Source organism: Patagioenas fasciata, chromosome 6 (genome assembly GCF_037038585.1).
Source record: "Patagioenas fasciata isolate bPatFas1 chromosome 6, bPatFas1.hap1, whole genome shotgun sequence".
NCBI lineage: Eukaryota > Metazoa > Chordata > Aves > Columbiformes > Columbidae > Patagioenas > Patagioenas fasciata.
In genome coordinates, this window is record NC_092525.1 from 13,384,060 (window position 1) to 13,411,976 (window position 27,917).

General features: G+C 41.8%; 1 protein-coding gene and 1 long non-coding RNA gene across 14 annotated transcripts in view; one reads left to right on the forward strand and one right to left on the reverse strand.

Moving 5' to 3' along the window:
• Positions 1-20,864, forward strand: part of RABGAP1L (RAB GTPase activating protein 1 like) — a 238,084-nt gene extending 217,220 nt beyond the window's left edge. For 8 of the 10 annotated variants that reach the window (XM_065842075.2, XM_065842079.2, XM_071809961.1 and 5 more), the window contains 7 exons: positions 5,689-5,781; positions 13,015-13,125; positions 15,444-15,548; positions 16,708-16,791; positions 17,276-17,347; positions 18,718-18,915; positions 19,252-20,864. In XM_065842075.2, the coding sequence (XP_065698147.1) occupies positions 5,689-5,781; positions 13,015-13,125; positions 15,444-15,548; positions 16,708-16,791; positions 17,276-17,347; positions 18,718-18,915; positions 19,252-19,407 (819 nt within the window). In that variant the 3' untranslated portion in view covers positions 19,408-20,864. Of the gene's footprint in view, positions 1-5,688; positions 5,782-6,080; positions 10,010-13,014; positions 13,126-15,443; positions 15,549-16,707; positions 16,792-17,275; positions 17,348-18,717; positions 18,916-19,251 lie in introns of those variants that run through there. The other 2 variants (XM_065842085.2, XM_065842081.2) reach the window with 2 other exon arrangements.
• LOC136103718 (uncharacterized) lies at positions 11,841-27,884 on the reverse strand. Of its 4 annotated transcripts, none has more exons than XR_011739667.1 (5): positions 27,463-27,884; positions 24,022-24,181; positions 20,932-21,019; positions 14,169-14,332; positions 11,841-12,422 (listed from the first exon to the last, which is right to left on the reverse strand). It is a non-coding gene; the product is annotated as an uncharacterized lncRNA (long non-coding RNA). The 4 variants fall into 4 exon arrangements; XR_010651662.2 differs by having other exon boundaries at positions 21,891-24,181; XR_011739665.1 differs by having other exon boundaries at positions 20,932-24,181.
• Between the last annotated feature and the right edge of the window lie 33 nt (positions 27,885-27,917).

A 27,917-nucleotide genomic window follows, 5' to 3' on the forward strand; every position in this document is an offset into this window, starting at 1 on the left:
TACCAATATTTTCCATCTAGAATGTTTCAAATATTTGTATCCTCAACCACAGTATTCCTGTTGACCAGAGCCAATTTAAATGCAAAATGGGTGCTTGCTGCCAAAGTGGATATAGCTGTTTCCTTTCACCGTGTCTGTCTCGATGCTAAAGCCCTTATCTGTACGCCAGAGGAAGCGCTTTTTGTCTGGGTGAGCTGCTAGACATCAGCTGCAAGTATATAAAGAATATAATGGCAAGTGCCATTTCCAAGCACTGCTTTTAAGCCACTCAGGGTGTCTCTTTTTTGCTAAAACAAATAGAGTTGAAGTGGGTAATAAGCCCTCCATATCTTGAAGTGAAAATTAATTTTTGAATGCTGACAAGGGGTGTTTTGAAGAATGTCTGCTGCAAGGCAGAACGTCCTTTCCTTGAGCCCTTTTATTTCTAGATGCAAGTTCCCCTGCAGTCAACACATGTGCCTCTCAAACACAAGCGCTGTGGTGAGAGCACAAGTACATGCCAGTGTTTAGAGCTACAGTCCAGGGAATCTGCATTTCCTTCCCTTTCCCCGTGTTGCTGCTGGACAATGAGGCTCATGGAACATCTCTCAGTCTCAACCTACTTTTTTAACTCATTAACTGTGTTGCTCACTGAGCCTCACTAAGCAGATCTTTAAACAGCAGGGCTATGGAAGAGTAATGCGTTATGCCAGGTTCAGCAGGTTTCGATGAATGGAAATACATTGTAGAGATAAAAATCTGACTAGAGGATCTGGTGTTGGAAATCAGCCAGAATCACTGACTGTGGCTGCTGCCATTTTGAATCACAGTAACTTGTGTAGGTACTCCGTAAATTTTACAACCTGCCTTTCCCTTCTTCTTACAAATACCTGTGGGTGTGTCAGTTGCAACTGAGATATTTGGATAACGGACTGATGCGGAAGAATTAAATAAAAATAAAAATTCCCAGCCAAGCTAGTTTCCTTTGCCTCCAGCCAGCTTTCAAATTGAATTTGTGTTATCCTGAAAACTCTCTTCAGGAGATCTTAGACCGACAGAGCTGGCAACAAGGTGACTTGCGGAAGGAGGAAAACTCTCCAGTGCAAGGAAGGGGTACTTAGGTGTGCTGCTGTGGAGCAAGCTGCTTTGTCAATATAAAAGGAGCATTTCCGTAAGTTCTTTTTTCCAGATAGGAGGTGGAGAGCGATGCTGTTCTGCAGCAGGCATTCAGACAGGCATGCGTTAAGCAGACCATCTTTCCAACACAGTGTAGGTTTCCAAGGCATCTCAGGGATATCTCTTCCTGCTGGTGGAGATGATAAAATAGCGTCTGATATTCAGGGCTTTTATTGTGCTGCGTGCAACAGCCCAACTCGAGCAGAATAACGGCACCGCGGACCCACGTGCAGCCCCAGCACTGCAGGTTCGGTGCTGCAGGCTTGCCCTGAGAATCGGATCATGGCCCAGAAGCTGCTTCACAAAAACATTTTGATCATGTTGCCCCAAAACCAGGGGTTAGGTGATGTTTAATGGGATTTGTGCTGTGTTTTAGAGCGGGAGATGCCCGGGTCCTGGATACAATGCTGTAGTTAGGTGAAATGCTGATGAGGACTGTTCCACTTGATTTCAAAACTGCAGTGAAACCGCTTGTTGTCAGCGAGCCCTTCACTGCACAGTGGCAGAAAGAGAAATGGAAATTTCTTCAAGCTGTGTTACAGCTTGTGAATTTTCTTTAGGTAGCGGCTGATTTTAATCCCTACATTTTTTTCTGCAAATGAATGCTGTAGATTTTCTTCTCCACAGACTACCCAGTGCAAATAGTGTTTTGTAAGAAATTATTATTTGCTCTTCTTCCCTTCAGATTTCCTGCTTGTGGCCAATATCCCTTTGGGGATACAGTTGTTCAGATTGTATTGCTTGGTATCTAAATATGACATCCCACTCCCCCCCTTTAAAGTCTTGTCCAAGAGACGAGTCTGTTGTATCAACATGTTACTGTGGGTTTGGTTCTTTCTTTTCCATCATGCATCCTTCCAAAAGAAAAATAAGTTTCTTATCTACTTCTGAACCTTACTGCCAGTGACAGCCGTTGCAGGATATACTCCTTCATGCCTTTTGGCAACCACCTTTTAAGAAAAGGATGATACAGTTATGCATAGCAGTGACTGCAGCGACCAGGAGAGCACTGAGTCAGTTTCTTCATATGTTTTTGTTACATTAAAGATTTATTTTGGCCTAATAAAGTGTTTAAATAGAGCTATATTATCCTTCCTTGAACCTGATTTAGTTGTCTTTTAAATATGAAGTATTAATGAGAACAAATTGATACAACTTTGAGCATGAACTAAGACAATACATGTGATCTGAAATTTGTTGTTGCTAATCTGCTGTCTGAGGCTCTGTTTAAGGCGTATAGTCCTTATGTGACACACTTTGGAGAACCAAGTGTTATTTTGAAATTAACTTGCTTTTAATATTGTTTTAAATCATAATGTGAAGAAAATCAAGTACTCACGTGTAACGCGGGTATCCTCCATAGTGGCACACGTATTAACAGCAGTGATTTGTGTCGGTGCTTCTGGTTGCGCACAGGGGCTGAGCCAGGTCTGAGTGAGCTCAGGCTGGTCCCATCACCTCTAAACCAGGCTGCCACGCGTCATATGTGCTTAGAGATGGTCCTGCTTTGCAGCAGCAGGAAGAGTCTGGGCTTGTCCTGGGGATCACAGCCCAAGATGTGGGTGATGGATGGATGGAGGGGGCGCTGGGCTGCAGGCAGGGGCACACGGTGTAATCCTGTCTGGGGAGGGGTGCATGTCCCTTGCCTCAATCTTCAGATATCAAGCAAATCCAACACCAGTGAAACAGCAAATTAAGTTATCTGCTTCAAAGGATGGGAAAGAAAAACATTGCATGGTTGGTTAATTGGCGCCCTTTTTTTTTTTCCCTTCTACATTGAGGTGAGAACGAGAGAGGAATAAATGTTAAGAGTGCAGAGATCACAGAATTGTTAGTGTGATGGGACAGTGTATTTTTGGCGTGTTTATGCAGTGCTGGATAGAGAAAAGGAGTGGGACTCTGGGAAAGAGACTGGTCAGTCTGGCATTGCGGTGGTGCTGGAAATCAGAAATCAGGTAATAGGATTTTTCTGTCTGGATCAGCCTCTGTCTGTCTGCAATACGTTCAGGAAATCACTTTGTGTTTCCATTTCCTTGGCTGTCAAATGAACATAATGATAACTACATCCTCTTGCTCTTGCCTCATTAGAACAAAAAAACATTTTGGAGGAAGGAGTGGTAGATACGTGATTTATTAACCCAGCAAGGTTGGGCTGAACTGTCTAAACAGCTAAAGAAATGGCAGGATGAGGGAAAGGTCTCCTGGAGCTGAGTGATGCTCGACACGCTGCCAGAGCAGGGCGGGCAGATCTGTCCAGCCCTGTCTGAACAGGGGGGCAGCTAAAAACAAAGTATTTTTGTTTCTTACCTGCCATGTATCACCTCACTGCGATGACTCCTTCAATGCAGTAGCCTCTTGGTTGTTTTTCAGAAAGAAGTTTTTGCTTGTTCAGTTCTTCTGCTTGGGTGTTTTATTAAGATGCTTCTTCTGTACATACAGCTAGTTGTGACATGATTTTAGGCTTGAACACAATAAAATAAAACGAGTCAAGGAGATAACACTGAGATAAACAGATGAGCCATGTTTATAAACCTTAAGAGTCTCCTAAATTTGATAGCTGTCCGTTCTAGCCAATACACCTTGTGATGCTAAAGAAAGAAGAAATCAATATTGCAGAAGCTTTTGCAGAGAATTTATGTGCACACTCTGTTCAGGAGCAGCCCATGAAGACTGAAGCACCAGTAGCACTGTGCACTTACTTAGGCAAGGGTTTACAGAGAATTCCCTTGTTGAATTCACCAACTGTTTCAAGGAATTAAATTAGGGAATATGGAAATGGGCTTTTAAATATTTTTTTTCTCCGTGTGTCAGTGTCTGCCCAGAAGTAGGAAGTGCTATAATAAATTATCAAACTCCCTTGAGTCATGCAGCTGAATGGACAATAACAGTGAAGCAGTCTCTGCCAAAGTTATTAAGCATACCTGCTCAAGTTTCTATTTTAAGTGGATTAGTATGGACTGGCTTTCTAATAAGGATTTTCTCCCTCCCAGCCCCTTAAAATAGACTTTCTCTGTATTTAGGTACTATTTTTCCAATTAAGATGAGGTTGTAGAACAAATAGATACTAAAATGCATCAATCAGGATACTTTTCAAAAAGTATGGAAGAGATAAGGGACGTCACCCCCTGTGCACGATCCTCCTCACAGCTGTGAATTAAAATTTAAGAAAGTAAAGGAGAACATATAGGGAAGAACAGGTTGGTGAGAAGAGTTACCAGGCATTAGGAAATAGTTGTGAATTGCCAGCGAGTGGAAACAGGGACTGTGATGATCGTGGAGGGCAAAGTTAAATGAAGGAGCTGACTCTTGTTCTCCACTGCTCACCATGAGGTTTGTGATCTGATGTGTTCAGATGAGATTTTGGTGGTGTTCAGGCCGGTGAATAAGTGCCAGATGGGCTCTGTGCAAGTAAATTCTGCCTTGTCTCAATAGAGAATACAAGATGAAACCGGAAAAATAAGGCAGCGATGGATGTGCGATTGGTTCACTTTATTTAGAGGACTGCTCTGAAATTATTTCTTATTTGTGAATATTAAGCAGCCTCAAGATTTTCAAGCTAAGACAAAAAGGGCTGGGTTTGCATCTTGAATGTTGCTCCGTTGAAACATAAGAAAGCACCTCTCATTTAATTGTTTTCATGTCATTGTATTTTGTGTTATTAAGAGTCATCAAACTGAAATTCTCTTGTGTGTTTGTCCAAAGTGCTTCATGTTTTTGTGTTTACCCTTTTCTCTTTGCTCTCTTTAGAGGGATTGGTTTCAGATTTCATCAGTAATTGTGGGCATTAGTGCTGCTTCACGAGTGCTCCCAGTGCACTGAGCTTTGCAGATCACGGTTTCACATCTTCTCCCTGTACCTGCCAGAGGCCTCTGCAGCGACACTGAGCACTTGCCTGGTCCCTTCCTGTACTGCAGAGGAAGGAGGTGTTGGGCTGAAAACCAATAAAGGGAAAACAGCACCAGAACTACGTGTAAACACATATCTCTGCTCATTGGCAGTAATGTTTTGCCCTAAGGCAAGGTGACAGCAGCATGTCCTCACACCAGGAGTCAGCTAGACGCGATCGAAATAGACAAGAGGGACAGACAGACACAGAACAGATCTGGGAAAAGCGGATTGTCCAGTCCTTTTGTACAAATGCCCCTTTTTTCTAATCTCACTTTTACCAGTTTGCTTGCTAAGACATTGTTTTTGTGAATCGTACTTATCAAAGCATATTTTCCTCTTCCCTGTTCTCTCCTGTTCATGGTTTTTTTCCATCTTGTTACTCTTATTAATATGTCCCTACTTCTTTCTTGATTTCCTTTGAATATTTGAGTAATGAACAACAGTAGGCGCAGAAAGATGTCTTTCAGTGTGAACTGTGTTGTGAGTATTTGCTGAGTAGGGAAGGGGGGGCAATGGGGAGTGACTTTATTCAGCACCAGCCTTCCAGCACTTTCCTTGGCTTCCTGTCTGCCAGGAGAGCTTTCAGACGGCCTTTCCGGTATTCCTCTGGTCTTTACATGTATGTTTTCCAAATCTGTTCCACAGGTGCCAACCAAAAAGCTGAAGAAATATGAGAGAGAGTACCAAACAATGCGTGAGAGTCAGCTGCAGCAGGAAGATCCTATGGACAGATACAAGGTACGGGAGGCGCTATAGATGCTATATGGGAACCTGTTTCTCGGCTGAATCCCATGGGGAGTGAGCCGGTCCCAGTGGTTATGCCGAGGCGCGTGTGCTGCACTCATGTCCCTGGGAAGGGCCGATGCAGATCTCAGGGAAGTTAAGTGGCAGGTGAAATTCATCCCCTTTCTTGAACAAGCATTTTGAACGCTTGGAGTTAGTGTTTTGGTTTTTTTTTTTCCAGGAATATTTCAGTCACAATTTGTAACTTTCAAGACATCTGCAAGTAGCCACATATAATATTTTTCTTCTTTCAGTTTGTATGTTTGTAGGTAACTCTCCTGCTGTTGCACTTTTACGGGAGATCTTCATGAGACGCAGAAACAAAGGGTGATTCTCAGCTACAGACACAAAAAGGAGAAAATACACAATGTTCTAGCACAAGCTGTGTGCAGTGGCATCCACAGAGACTCTCGGAAGATGAACTCTTCCTTGACTGATATGATTCTTGGTATTCATCTCTGTTTATATAAAGTGTTAGTGGTTTTTTGTTAATATAATGCCTAGTATGGTGGGACCCAGAGCTCTCCTGGGGTCCCAAGGTACCACTGCAATAGAATTAGTAGTAATAAATATTCTGCTTTAAAGCAGCAGAGAAATAAAGGTTCAGTTATTAATATGATAGCTTGATAGCTCACCAGAAAGAATAGTTCTTTAGTTTGGATCAGCGTTGCTTATCTTTCCAATGTATTTGCTTTTATTGTTGCTGCTACATTCTGCTGCCATCAATTTTTTGTATGTGTGCCTCTAGGCACGCTTCACTTAGTGTTCAGGATCCATTTATTGTTTACCCTGTTTAGAAAAATTGAGTTTTCTTCAGGTGAAGTTGCCAGAGATGAGGCACTTTTACTGCCCATTGCCCAGGTTAGCTGGGAACTGACATTGCTTTCCCATACCTGTACTGTTTACCTGCTGTTCTACATTGTGCCTTAATACGTTAAGTGACATTGCAATTGGTACAGAGTCTACAAGGAGCGTGGAGTAGTGAATAATCATACAAGGTGCAACAGCTTTACCTGGTCTGTGAATGCAAGGAAAGTGCTCCATGTTCAAAAAACCACAGGACGAAAATCTGTAGTGACTGTGCCATAATTCATAAATGTGATGAGATAGTTACAGGTACAGAGAAAATAAAACTGACTATATTTTTTTAAGTATTTACCTGTGAAAAAATATGTTTTGAGTGTAGTTCTTTTGATGTCAAAGGGTGCAGATATTGTTGGTGAGAACTGGGATTGCTGTAGCAGCTGATAATCGATAGCAAGTCTGACCTATTTAGAAAAAACCACAACCTGCTGCTGACTATTTTTCCAGTAGTTTGCTTAGTGTGGAACTAAACTAATACTTAGAAAACAAATAAGGCTTCTTTGAAGCTGTGTGAAGGCACATTAACTAGTTAATTTTGGGCGATGGGTGGTGAAGAACATCATGCCCAAGCTGCAAATGAGGACACAGAAAGTGACTCTTTGGCCACTGATTATGTGAGTCACTGTCAAGATCCCAACCCAAGGTTCTGGCTTGCACTTTCAAAACTCTCTGTGTCATTTTATATTAAGCTGGATTGGGTCTGATCCTCTTAGCGATGCTGTGATTAGAGAGTGTCCCTGTAACTGGTTAGTTGCACATTAAGTTCAAAGTTCGGATGCCTTCTTCAGCTGATGGGTGTCATGGAGAAATGCTTGTAAGTGCTCTCTGTTCCTTTTCTTGCTTTTTGGATTTTATTAGTGTGTCAAGCTGAGGTCGGTAGGAATTGACATTTCAAGAGTGTTTCCAAAGGGCAGCAGGAAACACAAGCAGTGTGGATCCTTGCAGGCAGAAAATAGGGAGCCAGCTTCACTTGTCCCTTAAATGAGCACTCTGCAGCCCGTGTGTTTAGGAATTCATTTCATTTTGGCAGCATCACTGCTAGGCTTTGCCCAGCTGGGCTTGGTTTGGGAAAGGACTGAGCCTATGCTGCTGAAAAGCCAGTATAGCCTCTGAGCACAGTCTTGCTGTGAGCTCCCTCTGGCCTCATGCACTCTCTGTGCCCTAAAGGACTACATCCTTGTAGTTTTTACAGTTTTCCGTCCCAGAACAAAATGAGTTTTTAGTTTACTGCCCAGGGCAGGGATGTTTCTTGGATGGGATTGCTGGAGTAGAGATCTCTATAGGTCAAGGAAACAGGCTTTCAGTCTGTTAACAGTTTTTAGTTATAGTTGTGTTGTTTGCAGCGTGTTACAGTATTTATTACCAACAGAGATTTGTCAGGACAACAGAGACACTGGCACTTCCGAGTTGCAGTGATGAAAGATGTCGTGAGTAAGACACCTGCCTGTGACGTGGCTCTCAGTGGAAGTGGCTCGATGTGCTTTTGGGAGAGCAGGTGACAGGCCGTGTGGTGGCAGTGGGCCCAGGCTGCGCTGCTGCCTCCTCCTCCTACTGTGCACAGAGAACTCAGCGGAGCTGGCGCCTGCGGGTCTGACCTTCACTCCGGCATGCAGGGAGATGGGGACTTGAGCAGCCTCCCCGGGGATCCCCAGGGTGGAGATGCTGCCTGCCCGAGGGCAGCTGGGTATGTCCAGGCAGGGAAAGGCTGCTCCAGTCCCACCGACCCCAAAGTCTCCATAAATTCCAGAGGGCTGGTTTTGTGACATCCAGCCTGCCATTAACCAGTCACGTTTTCTTGACAGGTTATATTCGTGCACAACAATAAGCTGTGTTACATGCCAGAGGGGTTCCTGCCCAGCTCGTATTTCATGTTGTGATTTGACTTACCAAAAGAACAGGTGTAAAGAGTGCCAATTAATTTTGGAGTTTATTTCCTTCTGTATTTACAAGTATTATCTAGGAAACATGTCATATTTTTATGGATACCTTTTCACTTTATTTTCTGTGGCTTATAACAAGTTATCATTCACGTTTTTGTCAGATAGATTTTTTTAAAAGGTACAAAAGTAAATATATTTTCAATTGCTGTTTGTCACCGAATTTCATTACTTTTGGTTAAAATAAATTCCAAATTGCCTGTAGAAGCCAGGAAGAGAAGTGAGTTGCATGTGCAAAAAAATATAGCAATATAGTTCAGATTGATCATATATTATGGGGGTTTTATCTGTGTTTGAGAACATCTCATGTAACAGGGTTTTAGTGATTTAATGAGAAATTGCTGGAGTTGAGCTTGTGGCTTCTCTTTTTAAAATAACGAGGATATAACCATACAGAGAAGGGCTGGAGTTTTGCAAGCAGACCCTGCTTGTGCACACAGTTCTGTTCCAAGTGTAGAAAAGCCTTTTCCTCTGTGGACCATGTTGTGCAACGGACAAGTTGTCTGTCTGAATAAATGTGTAATTTGGATGTAATAGCCTTTTGTGTGTTTGAAGTGGAAGCAAAATTAATACACTGATAATTTTTATTCAGCCATGGTAACTGAATGGTAAATGGAATGAGGAAAAAGAAGTGTCTTGATGTGGGTTGTTGTTTGTTTGTTTGTGGTTTTTAAAATAGTGTGCTGGGGCGCTTTTGGGAATGCTGCTTCAGAGTCAACACAGAGAACACAAACCACCTCCAGGAGCCTGGGCATTGCTTCCCAGGAGAGGTTTCCTGGATAGTTGCTGTAAAAGCCTTTTGGCTTTCTAGATGGAGGTTCAGAGGGTTTTCCTTCAGAGCTCCTCCACAATCAAGAGCCCTTTCCAATGGGCTTATGAGGATTTCGCTTTGCCCACATCCAGAAAAGTGAATTTTAACCACTGTTTTCATTCTACCCTTGAGGATCTGTTCATGCCCAAATATCTCGGGTTTGGGTGTTTGCTCAGCAGGAAATGACACTGAATTGCTTAACAAGGTTTGTGCCTCGTTACACCCCGCCTGAGTAGCAGCACAGAGAGGATGCATCATCGCCACTAATCTTGTCAGGAATTGCTCCTCTGTGCTGGCTGGGAGGGAAGAGAGGGTGGAGTTCAGCCTCTCGTCTTCCCAGGCTGAGGCTTGCCTGCCACTTTCAATTTGCCGCCTTCTTTCCGCTCAGTGTGTGGTGGAAGCTGGAGCATATCCTCTTTAAAACTCAGAACTGAAAACCCACTGAAGAATCAGCAACTCTTTTTTTTTGTTTTTGTTGTCTTTGTTGGTATTAAAAATTATTTTATATCCTGTTTTCACTGTCTTTACACCAATGGTTGAAAGCAGTATTTGGTCTGTGACTTTACAGGAGGTAAGTTTATTTGTGTTTGTATGTATCAGCGGTGTTTGTCCCTTTTGGAAATGCAGTATCCTCCTTTTAAAAGTCAAGCAGAGTTCACCAGCTGCCTTGTGGAACAGGAAGGAGGAATTTAGGGAAGAGGAATCTCTTATTTTACTGTTTGCAGAAACCGAGCGATGCCGAGAGAAGGAAATCGCTGTCATAGTAATGTGTCAGTGGTGTGCAGAGAAAAGGCAGGGAGCTGTCTGTTTACACCAAGGACAAACAGCAGGTCTGACGAGCTGGGTTATGCCAGGTTACAAAACACTGCCTGTGATGTGAGTCCTGCTGTAACGAACCAGCTCCATCTGTTGAACTTTATGCATTGCAAAATGGTATTTTATAAAACCCTGTAAATATTTCAGAGCCAACGAAAATAGTTTGTTTATATATTAACTTGCTTTCAGTCAAACCAGCACAAGCGCTGTTTGCTACTTTTGTCTTCAACGGGTAATGTTAGGTTTTATCTAGACTTAAGCAGATTAAGAGTTTCCTCCTGAGGAAGGAGGCAGTTTTTCACTGCTAGATCTGGGGGAGGAGCTGGAAAAGACAAACCATCTAATAGCGAGTATTGCCCTGTGTGGAGGAAGAGTAGAGGTGGCCCTGTAAGAGCCTTTCAGCTGGAAATTAAAAGTATGGGAACGAGATAAGAACATCTCTTAGCTATTGACTGGATGCACAAGGTAAGAGATCTTTAACTTACTAACAGTGTGCCATGTACATTCTAGTTTAAGAGGAGGATAGCGCATTTCCAACCACGTAGCTTGCTTACCCACTTGTCTGCGAATGCAAAGCAGGAACTTCCAACTTCACATTGTGCGGCTTGCTTTGCGGACACTGAAGCTTTTGGCAAAAGCATAGCAAAAATGTTCAAGCAAACTTCTTTCGGGGTTATTTTGTGGAAGTCTTGAGAATTTGCGGATTTCTCCCTCTAAGCAACATCCCTATGAAAAGGTATTGGTGCTGCAGCACCTGGCAGCAATACTGTCCTGATCTGTCCCCAGTGTTTAGGTGAACTCAGGTCTGACTACTGCTCGCTGGCAGTATGTATCTCTAAAAATCACCATTTCCAAGACTGTCTGAACAAAATACAGAAGTTAAGACATATCGGAGCCTTATTAAAGACTGAAAATTGGTTTTACGTTTTGAAGATGGTATTAACCTTACAGAAGAAATTTACTTTTGAAAATTCCTTGTCCCAAGCAGAATACAGTGCAGTTAATAAGATCCCCACAGTTACGTGTCTTTTAGCAGTGGTTATTTTAACTGTGTTAAAACAAAAGTATTTTACTTACAGTTTCTGTAACAAAACAAGTTATTTAAAGTACAGTCTTTTGGAAAGGAAACAAACTTACTTTCCTGTACAGGGCAGTGCGTAGTCACATTGCACAATAGGGTTGCATTAAGGAGAGAATATTTGCAGAGGTTCAGCTTCCTGCCACAGAGGAAGCTCCCACACAGAAGAGACCTTTTTTAGCATCCTCTTAGGGCTGTACTTGTCCTTTTTAGTTCAAGACAAACATGCAAAAACTTCTTGCAACAGAAATGAAAATTGCAGTTTTGTGGTGATGAGCTTGGAAAGAAAAAAATATCTGAGCATAGCTGGCAAGCAGGAGCAAGTGAAGACAAGTGAATAATGTGCTTATGCAAAGAAACCACGTTTTGTACGAAGGCACTCACTGAACAACTCTTGGAAATTTTTTGTTGTGGAAATTTTTTGTTGTCTTAAGTTCTGTCATATATTCCTTTTTACTGTTGGTTGTTTGTTTTTTCTTGGAGAACATAACTTACCTTTCATACAGATCCTTTTTGAAATCTCAGCATGTAGGTTACTGTTCCTCCACCTGTGAGCTTCCACATGAACTTGGTATTTTTCCTTGAATCTCCATAGTGCACAGATTCCCTTTGCAGTCTCTTTTGGTATGAAAGACAGACCATCCTTGTGAAGGCCAGCTCATTTTTTGCTCTCTTACAGTCTGAGGAGTGCACCTGTGTGTGCCTCATGTGGCTGTGTTCTTCTGAAGACAAAGATGTGTATTTGATGTGGGCTCCTGGAAGCCCACTGACCCACAGACATCTTTTGAATATGATTCTGTTGCTTAGCCCAAGAAGAACAGTCACCGACACTGATTTTTAAAAAATGTGAATTAGTAGCAATTCTGTTCATTCTTCTCTGGTGTACTTACCTTCTCTAGTTAGTGCTCTAGGTAGTCACTGCCCGTGCAGAGTGGGTAGGGAGCGCAGTGCAGGAGACGACCAGGGCCTGTTGTCTCAAAGTTCTGCATTCTGTGTTGCCGTGCACTGCCCATCAGGCGGGTTCTGGGCCATGCTTGGGGTTGGGGAATGAGGTCCCCTCTCCATCTGGCACTTTTTCTTAGCACGTATCCTGAAAAACATGCATCAATGTCAATGATACGAGTTACAAAGAAAGTGCACCAATGGCGATACCTACTTTACAAGCAGTAGGGAGTTCCCTGCTAAATGCTGTTCTTTACTTGATCCCACAGAAGGTGGGAAGTTGGCACTAGATCATCTACAAAAGGGACTACTTTTATGGATTCCTGCAGACAAACTTTTGTAAAATGGTGCAGGACAGCTTTCTACTGGAAACATTATTATGAGTTATCTCTTAACTGGTCCCTGTTTGCTGCTGGGTGGGATTTTATCTGCCTGATTTCTTTTGATGATGAACAAGCAGAAACTAAGTGCTTTTGTGGAGAGGACTGTGTTTACTTTTGACAAAGAAAGCCTACAATCAGTGTGTCCCTTATGCGACACAAACATAAACATCGGGATGTAAGTGGAATTGCTGCATTTGCACTGCCGGCTTAATTCACTGTTGTTTCCCAGAGCAGCAGTCCTGTCTTAATGTGCACTCTTGCCTTCTCAGTGTTTTCCACACACAATATACTCACTTATTGCTCTTTAATATTGATAAGGATTAACTTCCTTTTCTGGTTGTTGCTTTCTTTCTGCAGAGGGAAAACCGCAGGCTCCAAGAAGCAAGCATGCGGCTGGAGCAGGAGAACGATGACCTTGCCCATGAGCTCGTAACAAGCAAAATTGCCTTACGGAATGACCTGGACCAGGTAACACTAACAGAGATGGGTCCCAGCTCAGGCTTGGCAACACCATTTTTAGCAGCCCTGCCTTGTGTTAAAGTGAAGTATGGCCACAACATCAGAAGTATAATTACTTGGGCTTTTATTTTCCTGACAACCTCACTTGTAGTTGCAGTAAGAAAAGCTGGATTTCCATGTGCACGTAACTGTAGCGATTCACAGTGGTGTCTTAACAACACTGACTGCACCTTCTCTGTTGTGGGTTGTTTCAGAAAATGCAAGCCACAACCTTCAGGCAGGTACCAAAGAACAAACATTTACTTGAAAAAGGTATCACTCCTTGAAAGACTAATTTCAAGTTGCCTTGCAGAATGTCTGCCACCTTACGTGGAGCTGTTTTTCACAGCAGTTTTAGTACAGCCAGCAGAATTCAAAGATAATGAAGTGGCATGGCACCAAAAATTAGAAGGGCTCCTGGGTGTCCTTTGATAAGTGCTTTTGTTTCCCCATGAAGTCTGTAATGTGTGTGGGCAGCAGCATTCAGAGCCCTTTATCTCAGGGATGACTGTCAGAGAACACTGCACTCAACCCTCCTCTTTCTGGAGTGTTTTAACAGCTACTATTAGTGTACTGGATACATGAAGGCCATACTCCAGAACACCTCGTGCTTAGTGCCTTGCTCAGTGAGGGCTGTAGTACCTCTTAGATGTAAAATCTTTTCCTGCAAGGGCCTCTCAATTTCATTTCCCATAATTATTTGGCTTTCTTTATCAAACCTGAGAATTGTAAACATTGTTGACCACAGTTGTGCAATTTGTATTCCTCTTTAGTCAGATTCTTGACAGTTAGGCTCTGCTGATCTGGATCCATGGGATTCTACAAATCTGAGCTGTCTTGATGCACAAACGCAGGCAGATATGCGCTCTGCAGGACAGAGCGGGCAATCTCATGTGACGGCTAAAAGCAATGTGCTGAGGTGCTCTATCTTCCCCAGGAACAGCTGTACATAAAGCTGCTGCTGCCTGGCTTGTTTTTTCTCAAGTACCATGGCAAGGCTGCCAAGCACATACCTTTGCCAGTCCCGATCCTTGCCCTCCTGCCTTTTAGTAGCCTTTCTGTAGATGAAAGTGGCTCCATGAAGTTTTCTCACACCCCACCTCAGCTCACAGGCACCAAAAGAAAGCTGTGTGCTGCTCCAAGTGATACCATACACCTCTGCAGCTGCTTGGAGAACCTAGAATGAACACATAGAATGACAAAAGATTTATAGTTCCTTCAAAGCATATCTTAAACAGGTCTTTCATTGAAAATATCCTTGTCATCCCTGAGTTCTTTTGTTTAAGATTTTCCATTCAATTTTCCATTCTTCCGCTGCTTGTTTCCTTTCTCCCATACAGTCATATACACACTAGGCAGTGCAGGAATCCTCAATTGGTCACTTCAGTCATGGCCCTACTGGAGCTGCTTCCACTACCCACAGCTGCCACTAACACTCTCATTAACACTGTGGCAGATAGATAAGCTAATACCACTGGCAGAGGCAGAAAAACAAACTGTAACTCAGAGATAAGTTTTGTAGTGTTTTTTGTTGTTTACAATACCATTTCCCCTCTTGTATTTTCAGCAAACTAGGCATTATTTGAGCACAGCTGTTAGCAGTTCTAGCACATTCTAGTTACTGAACAGGAGGGATGTGATGCAGTGTGTATCTCCCAGCTGGGGAGGGCACCAGAACAGATCCAGACACTGATGATCGGTGAGGACAGTGCTCACAAAACCAAAGTGTTCCCAATATGTTTCACCTTAAGCTTGACCCTTCAGAGACACACACAGTTATTGAGTTTCTCCAGGTAATACTTATTTGCACTGATAAACCATTTTATCTGGTGGTCCTGTTTGTCTCTTTTATACTTATCTTTGCCTGGTAAGATACCGTGCAGACACCTAACATTTTCTACAATATCTGGCCTCCCCACTTGCAGATACAAAAATGGCATGAATTACCTAGAGTTACACAGGAGCTAAATCATGCTGCCCTCACTTAGATTAATATTTTTCCCAACAAAAATATTCTATACATCATTGTGTTTGGTTTGTATTAGGACATAGTATCTATGCTTGTCATCTGGGCATAGGTGACATTTGGCAAAAGTTGCACGATGAAATAAGTGAGAAAATAGCTACTTGAAAAGGGAATTTCATTTAAACAATAGGTTAAGTGAGCCATCAGAGGGCAGGAAAATGCAATCCTGGAACCTGAATCTGCAGTATTAGTGAGTGGTATATACAACACATGTGTATTGGCACAGATAACATCTGATTTTCACCAGCATTTCTAATTCTAGGCTGAAGATAAGGCAGATGTTTTGAACAAGGAACTTCTCCTGACCAAACAGAAACTAGTGGAGACTGAGGAAGAGAAACGGAAGCAGGAAGAGGAAACTGCTCAGGTAAGGCATCCTCCAACTTTTCCCATTTAGCGAGCAAAAAGGCATGCAGAAAAACATGGATTTCTTGCAGTTTCAAAAGGATTTTGTCTTCAAAATGCAGTCACAATTAAAAATCTACAATGCTGGGGTATTTTTTTTAAGTACGTTTTCCAGTGTTTTCCTTTACTTGAGCTTCAAATGTTCAGTGTTCCATACTTTATCCTCTTTCCCGTATTATAATAATGATTTTCACTGGTGGTGAGCAATCACAACTAAGGAGCCATGATCAGACCTTTTAATTATCTGAACAAGGAGATGGAGGAGCTGTTGCCTTTTAAGAGGCCATTCTGGATTCAGCTGCTGGTTCACTGAAATAAAGCCGTGAACGTTTCTCTCTCAAGCTAAAACCAGCAGCAGAACAGATTTAAGAGCTGGGAGAATTTTGCTGACCAGACCTGACCTCATACTTATTTGCAAGATGTTCGATCATAGCTTTTTAATCCTGTGTATCTGATGTGCTGAACACTGACATGATCAAAAATGATACCCTGTTTTTTATTTTTGCCATTTGACAACAGTGACTACAGCAATCAAATGGTAATTCTTGTATCTCTCTCAAATGGAGGTTGCTAAGTTCTGTGTTTGCTATAAACAAGGCAATGGAGGCCTTTCTCCTGCTGAAAGGGCTCTCAAAATGTAGTGATTCTGAACAGTGGAAGAAAGTGTTAGCTGTATTTTAACACAGTACCACTGTGTACTTGTGTTACAGAGAGGAGTGATGGTGCTGAGAGATTCTTCTCCCTGTTTCATCTCCAAATATGCAATCTCTCTGCCCTTACCTGCTGTGACAGTGTGCAGAAAACCAAAATCTGTAAAATCCACTTAATAGCAGTGCTTGTTTTGTGTTCTGTGGACCACTCTGTACCACCATTTAATGCAGAGAATTACCCTATGGGAGAATTCTCTAAGCAGGGATACACTGTACAAGGGTCTAGACTTTGTGGTTCTAAATGAATATAATAAGTATTCGTATATTGAGTAAATCAGACTTTTGTCTGAAGAACTGGAATTTGGTAAGAAAGAAGCTTAGAACTGTTGTAAACGCAAAATGACTTTGAGAGAACAATGTGATGACACATTTTGAGACCTTACTATGTAACCTCTCTCCTTCAATTCCTAGCTGAAGGAAGTCTTCAGGAAGCAGCTAGAGAAGGCAGAATCCGAGATTAAGAAAACCACAGCCATTATCGCAGAGTATAAACAGGTACTGTTCTGGAGACACTTCCTCATATTTATTTGTCAAGTTCTTTCAACCTGTTCTGAGGTGAATTTTCAGATTTGCAGATCTCATCTTTACACTACATTGCAGGCTCTCAGAAAGCAATCATTCTAACTTGTCAGAAATAGTTTTGTAGTTTTCCTAATAGTCTCCTAATTTAGGGAATCAGCAATTGAGCTAATTTTAGTACTGTAGGGTGAATGCTTCTTCGCTCTGTGACATAACACAGTGTGAACATTCTAAAGCAATTAATCCATAAAATGTTCTGGTCTCCGTGTTCAGGTTCTGTACTGAATATTGCCATTTTTTCAGTCTCAGCAGCAGTGGATTTGTTAAGGAGGAATGCATATACCTGAGTGAAGCAGAATTTAAGAGATGTTGACTCTGACAAAAATAACTGTTAAAAACCACAGTTTATATTTTACTATAGTAAACTTAAGAGATTGCTTTCTTACTTTCTCTGCTCCAGATTTGTTCTCAGCTGAGTACCAGGCTGGAAAAACAACAAGCAGCCAGTAAAGATGAACTGGAAGTTGTGAAGGTGAGAATGATGCCTCAACATACGGGATGTTTCTAACACAAATGCTGCTAAATGCCAGGGATACAGAACAAAACGTGAATTGCAGTCTTGTGTCCACTCTGCTGCACTGATGGCCCCACATGCATTTTTCATCAGATGTAAATAAGGAAAGGGTTTATATCCTTTCACGGTTCTTTATCTTGTGTCAGACAGGGTGGGACTCTCAAACTGAAGTGCATATAGTGCTTGGCTTTTCTTTTTCCTGTTGAAATGTATAATTTGGCAAAAAGTGTAGAGAGAGACTATTTACTTGGATATTTTAATTAAATGAAAAAAAAAAAAAATAAAGAAGGCTCTCCAGAAGAGAAAATGTGTTGCTTCTGTAGAGTGCACAGTGGAAGAGTCAGAACTGGCTCAATTGGAAACTGTTTACATTTGAGTTTCTATAATTTAAGCAGAATTGGTTTAAGTCACTGGCACAGTTTGGGCCGTGCCCAGAATTTCCATAGCAGTTCCTTCCCCTTTTCTAACTCCCTTCTCAGGAACATCCACACTAGAGATGAATGCTTCCTCATCAGGTAATAATTCCATCCCTCTGCTCTGTCAGTACTGAGTAGGCAGAATTGTCTTCCTTCTGCTGTAGTTTCTAGTTGTTTCTTTAGCACTCACGCTGAACCGGATCTTTTGCTTTGTGTATGTTATTATTTAAAAAACAATAATTCTGGGATTGATGTTCTATAGTCTGCTGAAATAATTCAATATCTTATTTTAGTTTGTGCAAGCCAGGCCAGCTGTGCTACTTCTTCAGCCATGAGTACCTGGTTCCCCTCTCCTGGTAGCACAAGAACCTTACTGCTGTGTGTCAGATGTCACTGGCAAAAGGGACAATCCCTGTGATGCTGAACAAGCACCAGCAGGACAGTACTGGCCCTTGCAGTGAGCACAGGCTGCTTGCTTGCTTCTGGAAACATGGAAAAGCTACCTGGCATTCTTTGAAATATCAAAATCTGTATTGATTGGTCACATGCTTTTATGGAAGACTACAAGTTCCTAGAGTGTAATTTACTCTTCTGAATTGTGCTGGCATAAATACTACAAAATATTACAAAACTTTGGTAGCAAGAGGGTTTGAGTAAGTCTCATCTAGGAGCAAAGCCTCTGGGCTTAGACAGAGCATACTGAGTAAATTTTAGGAATTTTTATATTGGTTAATATACCCTGGAAATTGTTCATGAGCTTCTCAAATTCTTTTCAAGTCAAATCTGAGAACTGCAGTACTAGATAGTTCAAGATTACTGACAGAAAGGCAGTGTAAGATTAAAAATGGCTCTTCCAGGAAGCAGAGCAACTCCTGTAACATGAATTAAAAGTGAGCTTTCTTGGTATTTCAGGGTAAAGTGATGGCCTGCAAACACTGCAGTGAGATTTTCAGTAAGGAGGGGGCACTGAAGCTGCCTGCTGTAAGCACGGATAATAAAGGCATAGAAACAGATGATGAGAAGGACGCACTGAAGAAGCAGCTGAGAGAGATGGAGCTGGAACTTGCACAGACCAAACTGCAGCTTGTGGAAGCCAAGTGCAAAATTCAGGTATGTGGATTCCAAGTACAGCAGGGCAGTTTCCTTAACCTCATTGTGCTCAGTCCAAAGTACTCTGAATCATGCAAAAAAAAGGTTCCAAAAGGGAAGATATACCTGTACCACTGTGTATCTGTGAACTCCTGCAATGCTTTTGTCTTAAAAAAGAAAGAAAAGAGGTTTTCACTTGTATATTTAAGTATCTTCTGCTGTTTCTGCAATTTCAATCTCCCTACTCTCCCCAGTGCCTGGGAGATTGCAAGGAAGGTGCTGGACTGCAGGGACTGATTTGAAGATGCTTTTTTATTAATTGTTTTTTGATTGATTCTGATTATTGTGCTTTCTTAGGAGCTGGAGCACCAGAGAGGAGCCCTTATGAATGAAATCCAAGCTGCCAAAAACTCTTGGTTTAGCAAAACCCTGAACTCTATCAAAACAGCCACAGGCACCCAGCCACCACAGCAGCCTCAGCCACCCCTGCCACCCAAGGAGGGCAGCACATAGTTCCAGCCAGAGCCAACACAAGAGCACAAAGAACAACACAACTGGAACCCTGGGGGATTCTTCCAGTAGTCTCTCCTCTTGGGGAAAGGACGAAAGGCAGGAGTGCAGGCTTGAAGTGAAATTCTTCAGTGTTTTTTGTTCATTCTGATGTGACCCTTTTCAAAAGGGAAAAAAAAAAATTCCTGTTTTATGTTGAATTCTTACTTCCCAAACTGCCTTGCTGAAAGCCACGTTCTGATACCTTCATACTTTTACACTTTATTTTATATGACTAGATGTTAAATAAATACTTCCAAACTAGGTCTTTAATACATTACTAATTATTCAAAGTTATTTTTATCTTGCATAGGAGGTTTTTTCTTCTTCTGGAGGAAGAGAGAGAATGTAAATTGTAAAGTACTGACACATAATCTCTTCATAGAAAGCACAGTGTAAGAAGTACTAGTGTGTGTGCGGGTGTATAGGATAACTCATGCCCTGGGACCATCTCAGAAGTCGATGGCAGTGACTGCGTCCTGCAGAGAAGCACTTTTTGTAAAGCTTAGAGCATAGCAAAGATAGTCGTGTGCTCTCTTTGCACAATTGTTTATGAGCTTCCCTGGTAATTTCTTAGTTCTGATTGTTTTTTCTTCAGAAATGCAAGTAGTGAAGTTCTTTGTAGCACTGTTGTTTAAAGGCTATTTACAGCTGAACTGGAATTTAACATAAAGTTATCTAGTTCTCTTTTTTATTTAATGTTTATACTAAGAATTCCAAGAAATAATTCCTTCCACTGGGATAAAGGGAAAACTCTTCAACATTTTTGATGTTTTTGCTGAGAAGCAAAGACCTTGCATTGTTTTGACCTCTTGTAAATCCTGTGCGATAAAAAGTAGGTTTTGTGAATAAAAGTAATGAAAACCTTTCCCTGGGTCTACAAATTTTGAATTTGACACTGAAATGAGGCATCAAATAAAAAAACCCAAAAGGCTTGTGCTGCACTGATACATAAAACATCACACAATATCTGTTTACTACAAGAATTTGATTAGGAAATGCAACATTGGTGTTACTTATTTTTATAAAAACAAACATTTTCAAGTGGAATACAATACCTCGACTTTCCCATGGGGTAGACTTCTCTGATGATTCCCAAACCTGCCTGGTTGTTTAATCTCTCTTAAGGTAAGAAAATTCAAAAGCATTTGTTCTGACTGAATATAAGGTGTTTATAGAAATACTTATTTCATGGAAAATTAAACTATTGCTTTAACTGATGGAATATTTTTTTAATTATACTTGTCATGTCTAAAGATGGTCTTGCAGGTAAATACAACTGCTGGACTAAAGGCTGTTTATTAATTGTTCCATTTACAAAATTGTTTGAGAGACATTAGTTCTGACTTTTTTTTAATTATTTTTAATCTAAGGAATGCCATATCTTGTCAGTTTTGTACAATAAAATTCAATGGTACTCATCTTGTGCTTTGTTGTCAAGCTTAATTGTGAATTATTTTAAACAGGGTAGTACAAATTTAATGTTACCTGTGCCAAAGGAAGTCAGCTCTTTGAAGTAGAGATCAAAATACAATCACTATCCTGAGACTGCTATCCTGCAACAAAATTCTCTTTTCTAAATGTACAGAGATAAAAAAAAAAGTTAGTATTTTAAAATGCAAGAACAATGATTATCTGGAAGTACTAATACTGGGGGGGAAAGCAGAAGGAATTTCTTTTGCAAATATTAGGAAAGATCATTTTCACTGGTCACTTTGTTGCTAGTAATAGTTGCATAAATGTTTCCATTCCCTTGCCTGTCTAAACCTGGCATTAGTCATTCACTTACCAGTACCGCCTCACACCCAAAATAAACTGCATAATAAATGTTGAAGTGACATTTAAGAATACATGGTGAACATCTGATGGTTACATTTTAGACTATTGTGCCAATGAGTGACACTGATGGTTTGATAAGTATCCAAATTTTGTATTTCATTTATCATAAATCATATTTAGAAGTGGATTTAAAACCTTGACTGGAAAAATGTAGTAATAATTAAAAACAACAACAACAACTCTGAATCCCTGAGCAGCTGAGTTAACAGCTCACTGCTGCTCAAAGATCTCACCCCTCCAACTTGCAATTGTACAGTCGTGTCCCTGTCCTTGTTATGGCACTTACTGGAGATGATTAAAAATAATTTTAAAAATAAATTTATATTTGGGTAGAATTCCCCCTCCCCCTAGTAGTCTTTTGCCAAGTTAAATCATCTCAAAGAGTCCAATAAGTACAAGCAGATCATGGGAGTGGGACTTCCCCAGTTCATCAAAAAAGAACGTTAAATAAGCTCACCCTGTTTTGTGGAACTAGCTTTGACCCATCATCTTTCTCAGTGTAGCAGCTCTTTGACTTTGGAAGCTGAGTTTTCTGTGACAAAACCATTATTTCCTACCTGCTAGCCATGGTGATTTCAAAAAACTGTATAGGATGGAAGCTGGCTTACATCAGCAAAAAAAGTTCCAGAAGGCACTGGCTGCATGATCACTCTTGGCAATGACATAAATGCAGTAAACAATTTTCACCTTCCATCTGTAAATCCAAGGTAGTGTTTGTAGCAGGGGCATTTGGAAGAGTAATATTTCTGTGGGAACTCTTGTCTGCTCAAAATTATTGAAAGAATAAGAAAACAGCGCTATGGTATTACTTTGATGAATAAGCATAGTTCTATTTAGAAAGAAGAGAGGAGGTAAAATGGCAGGATTAAACCAGGGAAGCTAAAATTCTACCTGCTGACTGTACATGCTATTGGGAAACTTGGCTTTCTTTGAGAAAACAAATCTGGGTTTTAATTAGCCCTTTCAGCAATATGTGACAGAGCTACCGGCATGCACATCCCAGACCGACGGATCTGTCGGGCATAGCTGGCTTATCAGTTAGCTGTTCAGGCAGAAACACTGTCAAAGTCTCACTGAAACTTATTTTCATGTGGTACTGGAACAGCTCATAAGTCTGGAGTGATAAGTATTTTTTTTTTCCTGAGTCAGTATTAAACTATGAAACTTATATTAAAAGTAATTTGAATTTTATAAATATATATGAGGAGCTAAATCTCATTTTTAAATTTTGTTGAGAGTGCACAGTTCTGAAATAAAGCCTTTGCTTAAGGACAAATGTCTAAAGAATATTTTTTAGTACAACTGTTATATCTTGTTGGATTCTAATCTGTTCCTGAGATGCCCAACATGAGGGAAAAAAAACAACAACTTTTTTCACTTTAAAAAGAAGTTGTTTTTACTTTGACTGTAACTCTTTACAGGATAAATGAAGCAAGGCTAATTTAGTTATATATGGTACATCTGTGAACTAGTCTTCTATTATCTTTGTGAATCAAACTTAATGTTCTAAAGTAATAAGACTTATTTCACTTAGTTTAACGAATTCTAAGTGTACCCAGAGAGTAAAACAATAAAATAGAAAATATAATCTGCAGTCTTAATCCAACAAACTGCAAAATCCCTGAGGTCCATAAAACCAGTCTCAGGAAAGGTAGTCAGCCATGCAATCAGTACTGCCAGCTGGCAAACACAGCCTTGTCCTATCCATTAATTAGTATATTTACTAATTTGCTACAGCTACATTAAATTTCTTATCTCATTAAGCATTTTTTTCCTTGTTAGACATTTTAAGGGACTTCTCTTGGTTAGCCTTAGAAATTTCTTTTAGGATAGATGCTTTCACCTGTGCCATTGTGTTAAAAACAACTCAAAGTAGCCATTTACAAGGGGAGACAGAGATAAAAAGAAAGTCAAGAACAGCAAGAATTCAGACCCTTGACAAAGCATGAAGTATCCCACTGGCTTCAGAGTTACCATATCACTCACTAACTGAATTTAGTAGTAAATAATCTGAATTTACTGGCACTGCAGTATCAAAACTTGGAAGCTATATAAATCATGCTTTCTCCACAGGATAAAGGTAGGGCTGTTCCCTTCTATCTGTTAAGTAGCTGCAGTGAAATCTACGAAACTACTTGTATGTGTGGGAGAACTATGCCTCTTGTTTTGATTTACTGTTAGACTCAGGGATAATTGGCATACTTCTGCATAATCTAATAAGCCTAAATACCTTTGGCATTGGAAACAGAAACACTCTTATCTTACAACGCTGGTCTTCTACCAACTACTACAGAGAAAACCTTAGTATGTGTTACTGTTGGAATGTGCAGATCAGGGCAGAGGTTTTTCTCTGGAGCAGGGACTGTCCCACCTGACCAGCACATTACAGCTGAACCCCATAGAGCAGGCTGCTGTGCAAACCACTGGCTGCACAAGACGTGCAATGCCAGGCATACCCAGTGCTGTGAGTACATGCAGTGCCAGGCATCACATTGTTCTTGCAAACAAAAAGGCTTGAACGAAATTATTTTTCCATCTATTATGCTAATATCCTACTGGGAGCTGTCCCACCACCTCCTTCCAAGTAATAATACTAAGGGGAACCATGATGAAGCACTCGAGTTTGGGCCTATCAAGTTAGATTAGGTATACACCACAGCAGCCTTTAAAACCGGGCTAATCCATAGGGGTGGGTATTGGGAAACTCGGACAATTTGCAACTGGATAAATAATACTCACCATTAACCAAGATCCTGTCTTTCCCAAGTCAGAAATCTATGTAATTTATTTCAAGATTGTGAGTTAACACGTACAGGTTAATCCTCCAGGAATACAGGGCTCTCCATTTCTCCTGGATTCCAACTGCTTTGCTACTGAATGTATTTCATGCTATTTTTACCTGAAAAAGAAAAAAAAGATATGGGTAGAGAATTAGGACATTACTTCCTCTTATTTTCTTATCTGGTGAGACTTGCTTTTATTTAACCTGTAAAGGAATATATATGTATCTTTGGAAAACTATATCTTATATATAGAATAATATATAGGAAACTGAATCACAAGGGGATAAATACATCTAAAGGATATGGTATCATAAATTTTGTTTGTGATTTGATACCACCAAAATCCTGGGCTGTACTAATTTCCTTTCAGTTTCTCTTATTTTTATATTTTATATAATACATGGATGGCACTTCCAATGCAAACAAGAGGAGATGTTCTCAGATTTTTCTCCAGATCCCAATTCCTTCCTTTCAATAATACCTGGGCTTGCACTGGTACTGATCCCACCTGCAAAAGCTGTGCCAGGAGCTCTCTTGAGCTATGGAAACTGTTGCTTTCCCATGGAAGAAGGTTTTCTGGCTTCTCTGATCTGGGAAAAGATGGCACATGAATGCAAAAAAGGGTCTAATGAAGCATGATCCAGATCAGAGTCTGACATTCCAGGTGGATTCACTTCAGCAAATGGAAAACAGCAGCTTCAAAACTCTGACTCCACTACAATAAAGTTTTCCAGGTTTGGAGTTGATATTTGTTATATAGGTGTGTCCCCAGTACGCAAATCCTAAAGAGTGAGGAAAAAAGAGCATCATATCAGACTTCAAACTGAGAACAATCCAGTACTGCTAGATCTTCTGTAACAAATCCACGTATTATATAAAGTATAATATGGAAATATGTGTAATGCTTGTTATTAAAAGTGCAATTCAATGTCCATGGTCACAACAAATGTTTACTTTTTTAATTGTTACAGAATTGTTTGGATCAGTACCTTGTTATCATTGTGTGAACGATGCCTTGTAAAATAAATGGAAATGCAAACAAAATGGGAATAAGGTTCTTATTTTGACAAGCCATTTACTTAAGAAACAGCTGAAATCTGTTTGCAATAATGAACAGCTGCAGGTTGCTTTTTTAATCATGTTTTCTGATAGAAGTCACTCCAGCTGGTTATTTTCAAGCAGTTCTGTTGCACTAGGACACAGTGACTCAGCAGATACACTGTCCAAAACGGGCATATGCTAGTGTAGCTAATTCCAACCCATCCATTAGGATAACATTCTTGTTCACAACGGGTAACCTGTTGCACAGGAGTCTAGCTGTCAGGCACTGTACTCGAGAGCTTCCAAGTCATCCTCCGCCTCTGCTTCACATACTAGTCTGAGGTCTCCAGCACAGAGAATGTAATGGTAAATATGCTTTTCTTAAAGGTTGTTGATATATAGCAATGGGGCCATAGGAGTTGTTGTTAAGGACTTTATGCTTCCCTGGAGTACACAAGAGAAATCACAGAATGTCAGGGATTGGAAGGGACCTCAAAAGCTCATCCAGTGCAATCCCCCCGCCGGAGCAGGAACACCCAGCTGAGGTTCCACAGGAAGGTGTCCAGGCGGGTTTGAATGTCTGCAGAGAAGGAGACTCCACAACCTCCCTGGGCAGCCTGAGCCAGGCTCTGGCACCCTCACTGAGAAGAAGTTTCTTCTCAAATTTAAGTTGAACCTTTTGTGTTCCAGTTTGAACCCATTACCCCTTGTCCTATCACTGGTTGTCACCGAGAAGAGCCTGGCTCCATCCTCCTGACACTCACCCTTTATATATCTGTAAGCATTAATGAGGTCACCCCTCAGTCTCCTCTTCTCCAAGCTCCAGAGCCACAGCTCCCTCAGCCTTTCCTCACACAGGAGATGCTCCACTCCCTTCAGCATCTTTGTTGCCCTGCGCTGGACTCTCTCCAGCAGTTCCCTGTCCTTCTGGAACTGAGGGGCCCAGAACTGGACACAATATTCCAGATGGGGTCTCACCAGGGCAGAGTAGAGGGGAAGGAGAACCTTTCTCGACCTACTGACCACCCCCCTTCTGACACACCCCAGGATATGCAAGTGAGCCATGAAGCAGCATGTCTGAAGGAAGAGAGAGGGAGCAGAGGAAAACAGCAAGAAATGGAAAGCTGACTCATAGCAGAGAAGCACAGCTGAGCAACAACAGGACAAAGTGGCATTTACACCAGTCAAAAGTATTAAAATGCTTTATAAAACCATTATTCCCTGTGAGCATTTGTTCTAGGATTTCTTTGTTATTAATCGAGATGAACAGCCATTGTTCTCAGAAAACTGCAAAAGCACAAAGCACTCGAGAGGAAGATATGAAGGCAAAGAGGTAGAAAAGCTTAAGTTTACCAGACATAACATTTTGTATTGATTTACTATCATATCACTACCCAAAGATTGTCATCAGTTGCTATCAATATCTGCAGACACGAGCAGAAGGAATGGCACTAGATAAAGAGGCCGCCACATCCTTTGCTGACCCTCTCAGATGCTTTTCTCCCCATCTCTAGAGCTGCTGAGCCCTGAGGAGCACTCCGCAGTTATTTTGTCCACCAGGCAGTTTCTGTACTACTAACTCCAACATAGGTCCTTTTTCTTCTCTGGACAGAGGAACTGTTCTGATTCCTCTCCCCCAAGAGAATGCCTGCCACTTGGCTCCTTGTCAGGATGCAGCATCGTGGCAGTTGCACATCCCTCTGAGAATCTGGAGCCTTCAATGGGGCAGTTGATGGCTGTTTTAGCACCTTTTGTGCCCCACTGTGCCTGTTCCCACATACACACCTAGGGTGGTGCCAAGGTGCTGACAGTCACATCCTCCCCTATCCCGGGGCAGAGTGATTTCATCTCCACGAGCTGGTGGGACAGGAGGGGTGGGATCCTTAGTCAATGACAGGGCCCTCAATGGGACCCCAAGTCAATTGCCAGGGTTAACAAAGGAGGTATTCAGAGTAGTTGCAAAGCTTATGGACTATGTTGTAATGCCCACAGCCAGATCTGCCCAGGTTATAAAAGAGCGTCCAGCGCAAGATGGCATTCCATAGTTTGGTAAAACAGATATAACTGGCACCCTCTTTCAGCCTAAAAGAGATATCTGGCACCCTCTTTTAGAGAAATCTACGTTCTAGTCGCTAAAGGCCTGTATTATGCCTTGGGCTTCATTGTTTGTAAAGATCATGGGGAGGCAAACGCGGGCTCCTCCACTTGCCTGCTCACACAACGATGGCTGTTGCTTTTTTGTTTGTTTGTTTCCTCTGGGAAATTTTAATGTCTGACTGGAACTTGGGGGTATAGAACCCTTTTTGTTGTTCAGTACGCTCATTTGGTAACAGTAGGGGGAAACACCTCGTTATACCTTTTTCCTTGGACAACTGCAGCCACAGTACTCAGGTCACGAAGACTTTTCTAGAAGCGCAGCGACTGCAGACACACAGGGGACCTGCTCGCCCCAGCCGACGGCTCCAGGCGGGCTCCCAGACGCGGTTCGGGGCGGCAGGAAACCCGCCCATCAGTGGTTGCCCCCAGCCGGCTGCTCGCCTCACACAGCGCCGGGCCGCGCGCCCCGTCCCCTCACGGCGGCAGGAACGGTCACTAACGGTCGCCGAGTCACGCGCCCCGCACCCTCAGGGCGGCAGTAACCCCGCCCGTCATGGAAGGCCCGTGGCCCCGCCCCTCTGCTGCCGGCTGCGCGTCGCCATGGCAACGCCGAGGGGGTGACGACAGCGGATCGGGGCTGGGGTAAACGGATATTACGAGCTGTTCCGCTCACCCGAACAGAATGGCGGCGGGGGCGGTGCGGTTGGCGTCACT